At 30.9% G+C, this 12,735-nt stretch overlaps 2 protein-coding genes across 5 annotated transcripts; one reads left to right on the top strand and one right to left on the bottom strand.

The window, feature by feature from the left end:
• The first annotated feature begins 4,158 nt into the window (after nucleotides 1-4,158).
• LOC142175466 (sesquiterpene synthase 12-like) lies at nucleotides 4,159-9,074 on the top strand. 3 transcript variants are annotated; one of them, XM_075242281.1, is made up of 7 exons: nucleotides 4,159-4,500; nucleotides 6,416-6,455; nucleotides 6,607-6,979; nucleotides 7,214-7,432; nucleotides 7,552-7,690; nucleotides 7,804-8,052; nucleotides 8,460-9,074. In XM_075242281.1, exons 1-7 carry the CDS (start codon nucleotides 4,255-4,257, stop codon nucleotides 8,751-8,753), a joined length of 1,560 nt encoding a protein of 519 aa, XP_075098382.1. In that variant the 5' UTR covers nucleotides 4,159-4,254; the 3' UTR covers nucleotides 8,754-9,074. The 3 variants fall into 3 exon arrangements, with proteins under 3 accessions (XP_075098382.1, XP_075098380.1, XP_075098381.1); XM_075242279.1 differs by lacking the exon at nucleotides 6,416-6,455 and adding an exon at nucleotides 5,497-5,773; XM_075242280.1 differs by lacking the exons at nucleotides 6,416-6,455; nucleotides 7,214-7,432 and adding an exon at nucleotides 5,497-5,773.
• Nucleotides 9,075-9,722: 648 nt separating this feature from the next.
• LOC142175467 (transcription factor UNE12-like) lies at nucleotides 9,723-12,189 on the bottom strand. Of its 2 annotated transcripts, none has more exons than XM_075242282.1 (4): nucleotides 11,849-12,189; nucleotides 10,607-10,726; nucleotides 10,419-10,484; nucleotides 9,723-10,026 (listed from the first exon to the last, which is right to left on the bottom strand). In XM_075242282.1, exons 1-4 carry the CDS (start codon nucleotides 12,098-12,100, stop codon nucleotides 9,952-9,954), a joined length of 513 nt encoding a protein of 170 aa, XP_075098383.1. In that variant the 5' UTR covers nucleotides 12,101-12,189; the 3' UTR covers nucleotides 9,723-9,951. The 2 variants fall into 2 exon arrangements, with proteins under 2 accessions (XP_075098383.1, XP_075098384.1); XM_075242283.1 differs by having other exon boundaries at nucleotides 11,858-12,184.
• Between the last annotated feature and the right edge of the window lie 546 nt (nucleotides 12,190-12,735).

Here is a 12,735-nt window from a genome sequence, read left to right as displayed (position 1 = left end):
TCAACGGTGAATGGCATCCGTCGATCTTGCTCACGAAGAATCGGAGGAGAATGACTATCCTCTAGAATGAGGGGTGGATCTTACCAAGGCACACCTCATACCTTTTTCAGAACTGGATGGTCACCGGGTCCAACGGACCCAACGTAAAGGGATAAGTATAAACACTTAAGTATCCCTTAACGTGGGTAGTGATATCTTCTTTGGGGCCAGGCACCACCACTTAAGAAAGCTTTTTTTTTCTTGAATAATATTTGTTTGAAGAGTCAATTTGCATAAATGGACATCAAACAAATAACAAAACTTTGGTTATACAATTGCTATTATTAATTTCAATTTAGCACATTCAAGGAATTGAAGGGTATAAGCTGAAACCCCTTCATTTAGTTGTAGTCAAGCCAATATTGCAAGGGTATAATACTTTTTTCATTGAAGAATATTAGTTTTGAATCATTAGATTATGTGAAAGGTTTTTCTTTTCAAACTTAACAAGAGATAAATTGGTTTTTAATTGATAATTTCTATAGAAACTTTTAAGTGTAACAAAGAGTATATATAAAGAAAAAATTTGTATGACGTGAAATATTTTTTTTTTAAATGTAAACAAATTATTTCGAAAAATCTATTTACTTTATTTAATTCAAAGATAATAAAAAGATAAGATATTTTTGAACATTAGTAGAGAGTTTTAGTTATAATAGAAGTTATATTATGGATAAACTCAAAAAATTAAAATCTTATGAAATATTTACATAATATCCGGCCATATTTATTGTTTACTTTTTATAGCTAATATAAATAGATGGTATACCGACAACATACAATTATACACATATTAGATATGGTTATATATAAATTACACATCATTCAATTTTTTAATTTAAATGATCCGGTGAGTACCTACTCAGGCTGATTAGATAAAGCCAAAAGAAAAATATTAAATAATTTCAACCAAGGACTAAAAATATAATTAAAGTTCATATGTAGACAATTTTTATTAAAACTCATCCTTTTATAGTGAAATAAATTATTTTTTTGTAACAACAGAAATAATGAGATAAAAAATAAGATAAAAAAATAAATATTGAAAAAAATGTTAGAAAGATCTAAAAACGAGAAATAAAAAATGTTAGAAAGATCAAACTTTGTGCTTTGCCATAAATATGACTTATTATTTCACTTTGTGGCTATTTTAAGTTCCAATTACACCTATGAGAATATTGCAAAAATAAAATTATCACTACGAAAATTGAGAAAATGTTAGTCTTTTTTCATATAGTATTTCTTAATTAATATCTGACGATTAGTTATAATTATTTAGAAGGTTTAAATATTAAGGTTATTTACATATAATTCAAATAATTCAGATATTTTACATGGTTAATATCAAATATCAAAATGGAAAAAATCACTAGCTAAAGAATTTTTTATATTTTTAGATAGCCAACTAAAATGAACTTTGAATTAAGAATAATATTTTCAATTACATTATTATAAAAATAATTATTATTGAAAAATAATGTTTTAGAAACTGAAATTTTAAGAAAGAAATATTTAAGAGATGTCAACACACCAAATAAGAGTTCAAGTAGTAGTAAAAGAGTTAAGTCTTATCCAAAGAGTCATTCATTGTCTCAATATTTGATTATTTTGCCATAAATATGAGTTATTATTTTGCTTCCTCACTATTTTTAGGATCCAATGACTCCGGCAAGAATGGTATGAAAAAATAAAAATAGAAGAAATTGTTAATTTTTTTCATGTATTTAATATCCAATGATTATCTACATATACTGAAAAAGTGTAAATTTTAAGATTATTTATATACAATCCAAATAACTTAAATATTTGACATGATTAGTGTCCGTGCATCCGCGCGGGTACTAATACTAGTATTACCTTAAAAACAACAAAAAATATATGTAATTAACATTAAACAGAATAAACTAAGTTAATTACTCCTGTGAAAAAAATAGTATTCCGAATATATAAAAAGAAAATATCAAAAAAAAAATTAAACTATTTAGCAACAAATATTAAGTCTACTAGTTTAGTGATGACTATAATTGCATAGTTATTTAAAGTATAACTATAACTCACATGTAGTAATACTTTTATGATATTGAATTATGATATTATTTTTTTTGTCATAGGCTCATATTTGAATTTTATTAAATTGTTAATTTTAATGTTTCTTTAGATTTATTGTAACTACTAAGTCATTAAAATTGTATTGGATCAACATGAATAGCTTTTTATGCTTATTTATATTGAATATAATTAGTTATCAATATAATTACATACAAGAACATATTTGTTTAAATGTGAGATAATTAAACATTTAAATTTAATTAAGTAGATCACATAGTTAGTTAAATCATGTTAAAACTTACAAGGAATAATTTATTTAATATACAATTATAATATTTTAGTTAGTTGAATCATATACTTTAATATCAAACATATTAAATTCTTATTTTTTGAAAAAAACTTTATAGTCACAAAAGAGATGAAACCTAATCTAGTATGCAAACCATGTTAAATTCTCAATTGTTTCGATAGATAATGAATTTTATGATAATTAATAAATTATTAGATTATTAAAGGACCAAATTTATATGACTTTTGTTTTTTTATCATCTTGATCATATATACAATGTAATGGATACAAGCTTATAGTTGTGTAAATTCTATATAATTAGTTATTCATACATTAATTAAATATATTCAATTGTTCTTTATAAATATAATTCAAACCTAAAAGTAATGCTTATTTTGTAAGAATTGCAATATTGTTATTTTTGTTATGGACTTAAATATTAACCATGTTATAATCTTAAGTTATATTATTAGAAAAACTTAGTTTTTGAAAGACTAATATGAACATTAGTACTTATTTCAAAAATAAGCGCTTAGATATATGAAATTACTTTAAGTACTTATTTAAAATAATTAAGTACCACACATACATACATATCTCTACAAACTGTTAAAGTTTTCTATATGAGTACTTATTTTAAAATAAGAGCTTAAATATAATAAATTGTGTTAAATTCTTATTTAAAATAATAAAGGACCAAATATGCATAAAATAAAGTATGAGCTTAATAAGTCAAGAAGCTAATTGATAAGCATTGATGCCAAATGCACTTACTAACTTTTCTATGTTGTAGGAAAAATCTAACTTTTATATTTAAAATTTATTTTCGTAAAATTTCTCTAATTTTTGGACAAACTCTTATATTGATTTTTTTAATCAAAGCCAAAATATTTATTTAACTATGAAAATTTTTTAACAACTAATTTATTATGGTAAATAATATTGATATGGTAACTTCAAGCACATGATAAAAATTATAACTAACTGCAGAAGTTTACTGTCTCTTTGAATCTTGTGGTTATATCATTCTATCATAACAAATACTTGTAGCTAATAAGCCAACGATGTTCTCGGTTTCATATAATTTGAATTTTAAAATAGTTTTTAAATTTAATATTTATTTCAAATTATTATTGTGGCTAACATGTTATAACCGCAGTAATATTTGGAGATGCAATACTTATATTTAGCTTGAAAATTTTATTGTATCAGAATAAGTTTGTAGCTATTAAGTTAGTTTTTGCCACAAATTTTTATAATTGAAGCAAAAATACCTATTCAGCTACAGTATTTTGTATCGAGTAATATTTTGTGACTAGAAGATTAATATTGCTACAGTAATTTCAGACGTGTGGCAAAAACTCATAATTAGCTACAAAATATTGTCGTAGCAATAATTTTTTATATCTATTAATCCAATTATTGCTACATGCTTTTATAACTTGAGGCAAAAATATCTATTTAGCTATAACATTTTATTAAAAGTAATTTTTGTGGCTATAAAGTTGTTATTGCTACAGTAATTTCAAATGCGTGGCAAAAAAAATACGATTAGCTACGAAATTTTATTGTAGCAATAAATTTGTAGCTATTTGGGTAATATTGCTACGACAGTTAGCAATTATAGCAAAAATGCTAAATTAGCTTTGTTAATTTAATTTTGTAGCTAAACTTTTTTATGAAATTTTAATTTTTGTGGCTATTGTTAGGTATTAGCTACAATTTTCATATATGTAGCTAAGAATTTGTAGCTATATATACATAATGTTGTAGTGGCAAATTCTAACATTGTACGCTTGGCTGCCCTTTTTTTTTTGGCTACAAAACTCTAAAGTAAAGGAACTAGAAAACTCGTTTGGCGAGAGAAAGAGAGAGAGATGAGTCAATCAATTTCTCCATTAATCTGTTCTCACTTTGCGAAATTTCAGTCGAATATTTGGAGATGCAATACTTCTCAACTCAGAGTTATACACTCATCATATGCCTCTTTTGGAGGGAGAAGAAAAGAGAGAGTAAGAAGAATGAATCGAGCAATGGATCTTTCTTCAAGCTCTCGTCATTTGGCAGATTTTCCCTCAACAATTTGGGGTGACCATTTTCTCTCCTACAATTCTGAAATAACAGTAAGTCACAATCCCATGCTTATATTCTACCGTCAAACTTCTCTATAACAACTTCATTTGTTGCGATCGTTTTTTATTGTTATAGTGAAGTGTTGTTATAGAGATTATATATTATAATATAACATAGTAATCGGTTCCGAGAAAACTTGACTTCTTTAGTGAATGACTGTTATATGGGGATGTTATAGAGAGGTCTGACTGTGTTACCTAAAGGAATAATGACGATGTTATAATTTTATTAGAGACGGATCAAGCATTTAAACATGAAAGGTTCAAGCTTTAAGATTGGTCTTTATAATACTTTTGAAATTATGAGTTTGGAATTTAATACTTCCTCCGTCTCAAAAAAGAATAAACCTTTTACTATCTGGGGGTCAAATAAGATTTTCTTTGGCCATATTTTTTGCAAATGTATTTCAAATATTTTGAATTTTTAATTGTTGTGACTTACAATACCTTTTATGCAGTTTCTAAATGTGTAAAATTTATTTCAAAACATTTAAAGAATATATGTTCATCACATTAAAAAATATTGAACTTGACTCTCATACTCCGACAAGGTTTAAATAAATTGAAACGAATGGAATATTACTATTTTGTAAAAACTTAGGTAGGTTTTCACTATATATCTAATAATGTATTCAAAACTCATAAATAATTATCAAAAGGAGCCTTGTGACCGGGAGGTCACGGGTTCGAGCCGTGGAAACAACCTCTTGCAGAAATGTAAGGTAAGGCTGCATACAATAGACTCTTGTGGTTCGGCCCTTCCTCGGACCCCGCGCATAGCGGAAGCTTAGTGCACTAGGCTGCCCTTTTTAATGATTAACATATGTGGATCTAGGATTTAAATTTTATGGGTTCAACCTTTAAGGATCTGTTACAATTTTAATAGAATGTTAAACATAAATTTGTGCTTCGTGTGAAAGTATTGAGTCAGATGAACCCGGTATTATACATGCGGATACGCCCCTGATGCTCAATTTCTGCCTGCAGGAAATTACTACCCAAGAGAAAAATGAACATGAATTGCTAAAAGAAATAGTTCGAAAAATGTTGGTAGAAACTCTAGATAATAGTACACAAAAACTAGTCTTGATTGACACAATTCAAAGATTGGGATTAGCATATCATTTCAATTATGAGATTGAAAACTCCATTCAAAACATCTTTTATTTGTCTCAAAATAGTGAAGATAACGATGAACACAACCTTTATGTGGCTGCTCTTCGTTTTCGACTTGCGAGGCAACAAGGAAATTACATGTCTTCAGGTACCCTACATTTCTGTCCTTTCCCGCACAACTTCATTTTTTTTGTTGTTAAAAGGCAGTTTGGCGCATAAAATATGTTGTGTATACGCAGGGTCAGGACGGGCCACCCCCAAGGGGTGTAAAGTATGCAACTTACCCTAATACTAAATATCTCGTGTATACACAGGGTCAGGACGAGCCGCACCCAAAGGGTGTAATGTAGGTAACTTACACTAATGCTAGCATTAGTAACTGATTTTATGGCTCGAACACATAAATTGTAGGTCACACAGTAACAACTTTACCGTTGCTCAAAGACTCGCCTTCCTCTTTTTTTTAGTTATCGCACCTTATTTGTGCAGAGAATAGCAAGTTTCGAGATCTGCTTCTATATAGAAGAATTATGCACTATACTTTTTTATTTTGTCCTTATACTTAAATATCGTAAAAAACTATAATGTTGAAATTGTAAATTTCTTAACTAGCTGTGAAATCAAATAGTTATTATAGGAATATTATTTAAGACTCCACTTGTCGAAAACTACTGGGTTGCTGTTGTTATTGTCAATAATAACTTGGGGTACAATTTACTTCTTTTACCATGGCTTCTCCACGACTATATTTCTTTTAACACTGTTGCGATTATGTTTTCCTTGAGTCTAGGGTCTATTGATAACAGGCTCTCAACCTTTACAAGGTAAAGGTAAGATCTGCGTACACACTATACTCTGCAGACTCCACTTGTAGGATTTCACTGAATTTTTTGTTTGTTGTTGTTGTAATAACTTAGGGTTTAATTTCTTGATGCTAATGAAATTCTTTTCTTTCAAAATATAAACATGGTGTTCAACCAGATGTGTTCAAGCAATTCACTAACCATGACGGAAAATTCAAGGAAAATCATACTAATGATGTTCAAGGATTACTGAGTTTGTATGAAGCAGCACATATGAGAGTGCACGACGAGGAAATTCTAGAAGAAGCTCTTATATTTACCACGACTCATCTCGAGTCCGTGATCCCGAATTTGAGCAACTCGCTTAAGGTACAAGTTACTGAAGCCTTAAGCCATCCTATTCGCAAAACTATACCAAGGGTGGGAGCAAGGAAATACATATACATATATGAAAACATTGGAACACATAATGATTTGCTTTTGAAATTTGCAAAGTTGGACTTCAACATGTTACAAAAGCTTCATCTAAAAGAGCTTAACGAGCTAACAAGGTACATCTACTATTCTTATCATCTTCATAATTATGGTACAGTTAGACCTCTCTATAAAATACATCCTTTATAACAACAGTTCACTATACGGTCAAGTTTTCTTTAGAATCAATCTTTTATGTTACCAAAAGAATTTGAAAGAAACGAGACTATTATAGAGAGGTTTGACTGTAACTCGCGCTAATTAATAACACCTAAAGTTTAAGTATGTTAATGCTGTTATGATATCTATAGCTGGTGGAAAGATTTGGATTGTGCAAACAAATTTCCATATGCGAAGGACAGATTAGTAGAAGCTTACTTTTGGACGGTGGGAATATATTTTGAACCTCAATATAGTCGTTCAAGAAGTATGATAACAAAAGTAGTCAAAATGAACTCCATTATTGATGACACTTATGATGCTTATGCAACTTTTGATGAGCTTGTGCTTTTCACGGATGCGATCCAAAGGTAAAATTATATATAATAAAATCTTTCTATAACAACGTCATTTGTTCTGACATTTTTTTAAAATGCTATAGTGAAGTGTTGTTATAAAGAAATATATTATGACAACTTAGACTTTGCAGATGGGACGAAGGTGCCATGGATTCATTACCGACATATCTGAGATCTATTTATCAAGGTCTTCTCGACGTTTTCAATGAAATGGAAGAAGTATTGGCTAAAGAAGGTAAAGCAGATCGAATCTACTATGCAAAAAAAGAGGTAATCCTTGATTAAGTTACATTAATTACTACTTAATAGTTAATTAAGTAAACCAAGTTGTAGGGAAGAATCGCAATTTTGAACTATTAGTACATTTTCTGTTACTTTTTTAGATGAAAAAGTTGGTGGCAGCCTATTTTAAGGAAGCTCAATGGTTGAATGCTAACTACATTCCAAAATGTGAGGAGTATATGAAAAATGGAGTTGTAACCTCTACCGGTACGATGTATGGAATAATTTCTTTGGTTGTTATGGAGGAAATTATAACAAAAGAGGCTTTTGAATGGTTGGCAAATGAACCTTTGATTCTTCGAGCTGCATCAACAATCTGTAGATTAATGGATGATATGGCTGATCATGAAGTAAGTATAACAATATAATTTTCATTTTATATAACAATAGTCATCGTAATTCGCAAATTTTGTCCCTAAATACAATACAAAAACCACTACAATAACAAAAATAGCATATTCAGTGTATTCTTATAGTACGGGTCTAGGAAGAGAGATGTGTACGCAGATCTTATCCTACCTTGTGGAGGTAGAAATATTGTTCCCAATAGACCGTCGACTCAAAAAAAGCATTTCTCAGTCTGATTTCGAGTCTAGGTGGCACTTTTGCATGATATAATAAATAGACATGCTTGATAAATTACAACTTCAATGATCACATTTACTTAAAGTAAATTATGGAACTTTAGAAACGACTGATTAAAATGGTAAAATATTGTATAATATTAATGAAGAAATTGAAATATATTATGTTGTAGGTTGAACAACAAAGAGAACACGTTGCTTCATTTGTTGAGTGCTACATGGAAGAATATGGAGTTTCAAAGCAAGAAGCATATGTTGAGATGCGGAAAAAAATCACAAATGCGTGTAAAGATATAAATAAGGAACTCCTGCGCCCTACTGCAGTACCAATGTTTATCCTCGAACGAACTTTAAATTTTATCAGATTGGTCGGCACATTTTTGAAGGATGATGATGGATACACAAATCCCAAATCCCAAGTTAAAGACTTGATTGCTTTGTTGTTTGTCGAATCTATCGACATATGATTATATATAACAATGCAGACGCACCTTCAAAGCTGAGTATTTGGAGCAAATATGGAAGCATTTTGTATATTGTCCATGTAACCTATAAGTCACGTGTTTGGGCGATGGAAACATTTACTAATATTTGCATTATGGTAGATTGTTTACATCACACCCATTGGGGGCGACCCTTCCTAAACCTGGCATGAATGTGGGATGCTTTGTGCACCTGGCTGCTCGTTTTTACTATTTCACTGTTACAACTTATTTGGACGGTTGTTACCTATTGTATCATATAATATTGTTACTTAAATACAATGTTTATTTTAATTATTACTTAAATTTTATTCTATCGTATCGTTAAATCCATCATTACGTAACGATGAAAAGTGCCACTTTATGGAATGACGGATTTGGTGTGGTAGCGTAGTTTCCTTGCGTTTTTCTCTCATCTTGCCCTTCCTTATTATTAAATAATCATCTTTTATCATTTATCCTACTTTTTATACAATAATTCTACTCCATATCCTATTTTTTCTTAGTAATGTTGCAAGTTTATTCTTCATATTGTTAGTGCGTGACATCACGAAACGATAACAAACGATACAATATCCAAGTGTTGTATTCATCAAACAATACAAAACAATACAATATAATACAATACGATACATTATAAAACGACATGCAACAACAATCCAAACAAGCTATTAGTTATGTTTAGAAGGGACAATAGTTGATTTGATTCATGAATCTTGTTCTAGTTTTGATCCCTATGTTATTTGACTTGACACATTTGACATTTAATTAGGCCAAAAACGTGGCTGCCTGAAGGGCAAGCGGGATCAAATGTTAAAACCACCCCAAAAAGTATCATATTTCTGCAATTTTTTTGTTTAAATTACACAATTGAGCTCCATCATTTTTACTCAAAGCTCCCTGTGCTATTTGAACGCACCAGAGACAAAAAGCACAGTAGAGGCATAAATCATATTTCACAAGAGCTTTTTATGATTCCATGCCAACAGAGCCAGTTCCCATTATCCAAAACCAGGATGGAAGCATATGGGAAAGAAAGGGTAAGAAGAACCAGTGCCATTGTAGATTAGTCAAAATTGAAAGAACATTGGAAATGTTTGTCCTAGAATATAGTGGCTAGAGTAATCGGCTAAGCTAGTAGTTGACATGAAAATTAGCTGATGTTACCTATTTTTTTACACTGTCAAATTACCTTAACTTGAAGCCTTAAGAACTTCACGTAGTCCAGAATCTCATCAAGCATTGCTGCCCTGTCGGTCTGGCAAGACAGAAAAAATAATATCAATACCACAAGTAACGACATCTTTTGAATTGCATAAAAAACTAAGCAAACCAATCTTAAAAAGTTGCCAATTACAATGAGCTTTAGGAATTACTTGTCTGAAAATTGCAACTATTTTTCATTTTCAGTAACTTGAATCCAATTAACAATACTCAACCGCAACAGGAAGTTATTATTACCTTTTTTTTTTGAATTTTAAGTACAGGTACTTTAACATCATGGTAAAGCGACGGATCAGCACAAAAGTTAATATTTCCATTTTTTTGAATATACAACTTTAAGATTAATGAGCATGAGTTTTTATATGTTGCTACAAAAGAAAGAATGCTCATCAAAGGAATTTGTGGCAACAAGAGAATGGAACAGACCTTGTTGCAGCTGGGGACAAGTTCCTGTAAAGCCTTTATTCTTTCCGATATCCTTTCTCTTCTTAACTGTAAAAGAGAGAATACATTACTCAGGCACTTGTTTCTAGAGCATTTTTTGCAGCCCTTGCATTTCACAACATAACTTATAATTGTCCTACAAAATTATCTGCATATATCAATCCTATTACCCGCTCAGCAATAATATGTGGATCTGTGGCCTGTCCTCTTCGTGCCCGAGCCCTAGGACGAATTGCAGGTGGGTGTGGTACAGTTACCGCTGTGCTTGATGTTGGCTGACCTTGAAAAGGCTGCAAGAACCAAAGAGAAGTTAGGAGATCGATTAGTGAATCCTAAAACTGAGAAAGAGGCATTTTATATCCACATAAGTTTTATGAAGCCAGTGGCATGCAATGAAACTGGATTTTGAAATGAAATACATAAAAATAATTCAGAAACAGTACGGATTGTAAATGAGTCGATGTTAACCCATATTTTAAATGGGCGGTATAGATACAGTTTTAGTATTAGAGGTTGGGCGAGTCAAACAATTTGCGGCTGAAATTGCAACCACTACTCAAGATTATAAAAACTAGCATATGCACAACAGGGAACAACAAAAGAATATGATATAGGAAGGCCAAAAAAGATTCATGAACCTGCCAATTTTTATATTGGGAGCTGATGCTTCTTAAAGACAATTCCACCATTTCCATATTTGCCTAGTTACTGTGTTGTTCAAATAACTCTGCTTCCCTTGTCATCATCAAATTAAAACTCCAGAACCAATAGTAATCTTACTAAAAAAGGCCCCATATCAAATCACCAGAAAAACTGAGTTTCATATACTAGGGATTAAATCTTAACAGTTACTTTAGATAAAGTATTTAAATCAAACTTATCAGGTTTGCTGGTATTATATGGAAATGATATTTTTCTTAAATTAGAACTATTTAGGTGACGTTTGCTTCAAAATTTGAAGAAGAGTTTCAGCCAAAAAAGTGATGCCAATGTTTTTTTCAATTTTTTGCAAAAAACTGTTATTTTAAACCAAACAGTAGTTTTGCAAGAACGGAACTTCTATTCTGTTGGTTGTTGGTTGAAAAACAATTTATGCAAAAAAACAAAAATAAAAAATTCCTAAATTCAGACAGAAAACTACATTCAAACTTTAGACTTGATCTCTGAAGTTAGGCTTTGGCTGGGCGCGATTTCAAATTTAGACCGTCGAGTCTGAAGTTGATTATACGGCAGCTAAACTTTAAAGAATTTATAAATAAGGTTCTAAAAACAGATATTTGTATATTTCACCAGACCTCAGGTCTGAAGTTAAGTTTTATGTAGGTTCCTAAAATCGGCTAAATACACTTGCCTTACGGATTAGGACGGAAGAAGCATAAATTCTAAAATTCCACTAACAAATTAGTACTTACTACACTTACGTGCTTCACTGCAAAAGCTCCGGATCTGCTGACGTCATCACGGCCATTATCTAAGCTTAACCCCAACGGCTGCGGCGGCTGCTGGAGCTGAGAGGCACCAGATACTGAATCGGACGACGTCGTTTTCGATGAAGCACAGGCACCAATATCAGTTACCGGGAGGCTAGAGTAAGAAGGAATAGCCAGAATTTGCTCGAGAAAATCGTCGCCGGCGGCGTAGCCCTCCGGTGGATTGCCAGCCATGCCGGAGATTTTCAGAGGAAACTAGAAAATGGAATTTATGTCTGTTATTGTCTTTCTTGCTTTTTGGCTCTTTGCTTTAAAAAAAAAAATGTGATATGCTTTTTAGATAAATTTGTCTTTCTTCTTTCGCCCCACTAAAGTTTATTATAATGTTGTATTGTACTCCATAATTTTGTAATTGGTATATTTGCCCCCGTCCCAAACTTGTATTTCTTGCAAAATCTCGTTTCCTCGTTTTACAACAACAACAAACCCGGTACTTTTCTCATTTTACAAAGGATAAAATTTTAAATCACCATCCTCTAGTAAAGACAAGTTATGTTGAGATTAGTTGTTGTGACAGTATTAGCATTATTTCTTATTGTTGTTTGATATGTTATATTAATTCTGAGATTGTCAATTTTATTGCTTTATCATGCGATTATTATTTCACCCTCTGGCACGTAAGTTATCCTAGTACTATTCCACCCAAGTTTAACTTATCCCAGGATTAGTAACCAAACAAATGATAAAGTGGTACTAAATTTTTATCCCAATTTTTTTTATCCATCATAGAAAATAACCCTTAGGAGTATCTTCGACACATAAATGTATGTTAATAGTAGAGGTGTCAAACGGGTCGAGTTGACCTGGGA

Source organism: Nicotiana tabacum, chromosome 21 (assembly GCF_000715075.1).
Source record: "Nicotiana tabacum cultivar K326 chromosome 21, ASM71507v2, whole genome shotgun sequence".
Taxonomy (NCBI): Eukaryota; Viridiplantae; Streptophyta; class Magnoliopsida; order Solanales; family Solanaceae; genus Nicotiana; species Nicotiana tabacum.
This window is presented reverse-complemented; position numbering and strand designations above follow the sequence as displayed.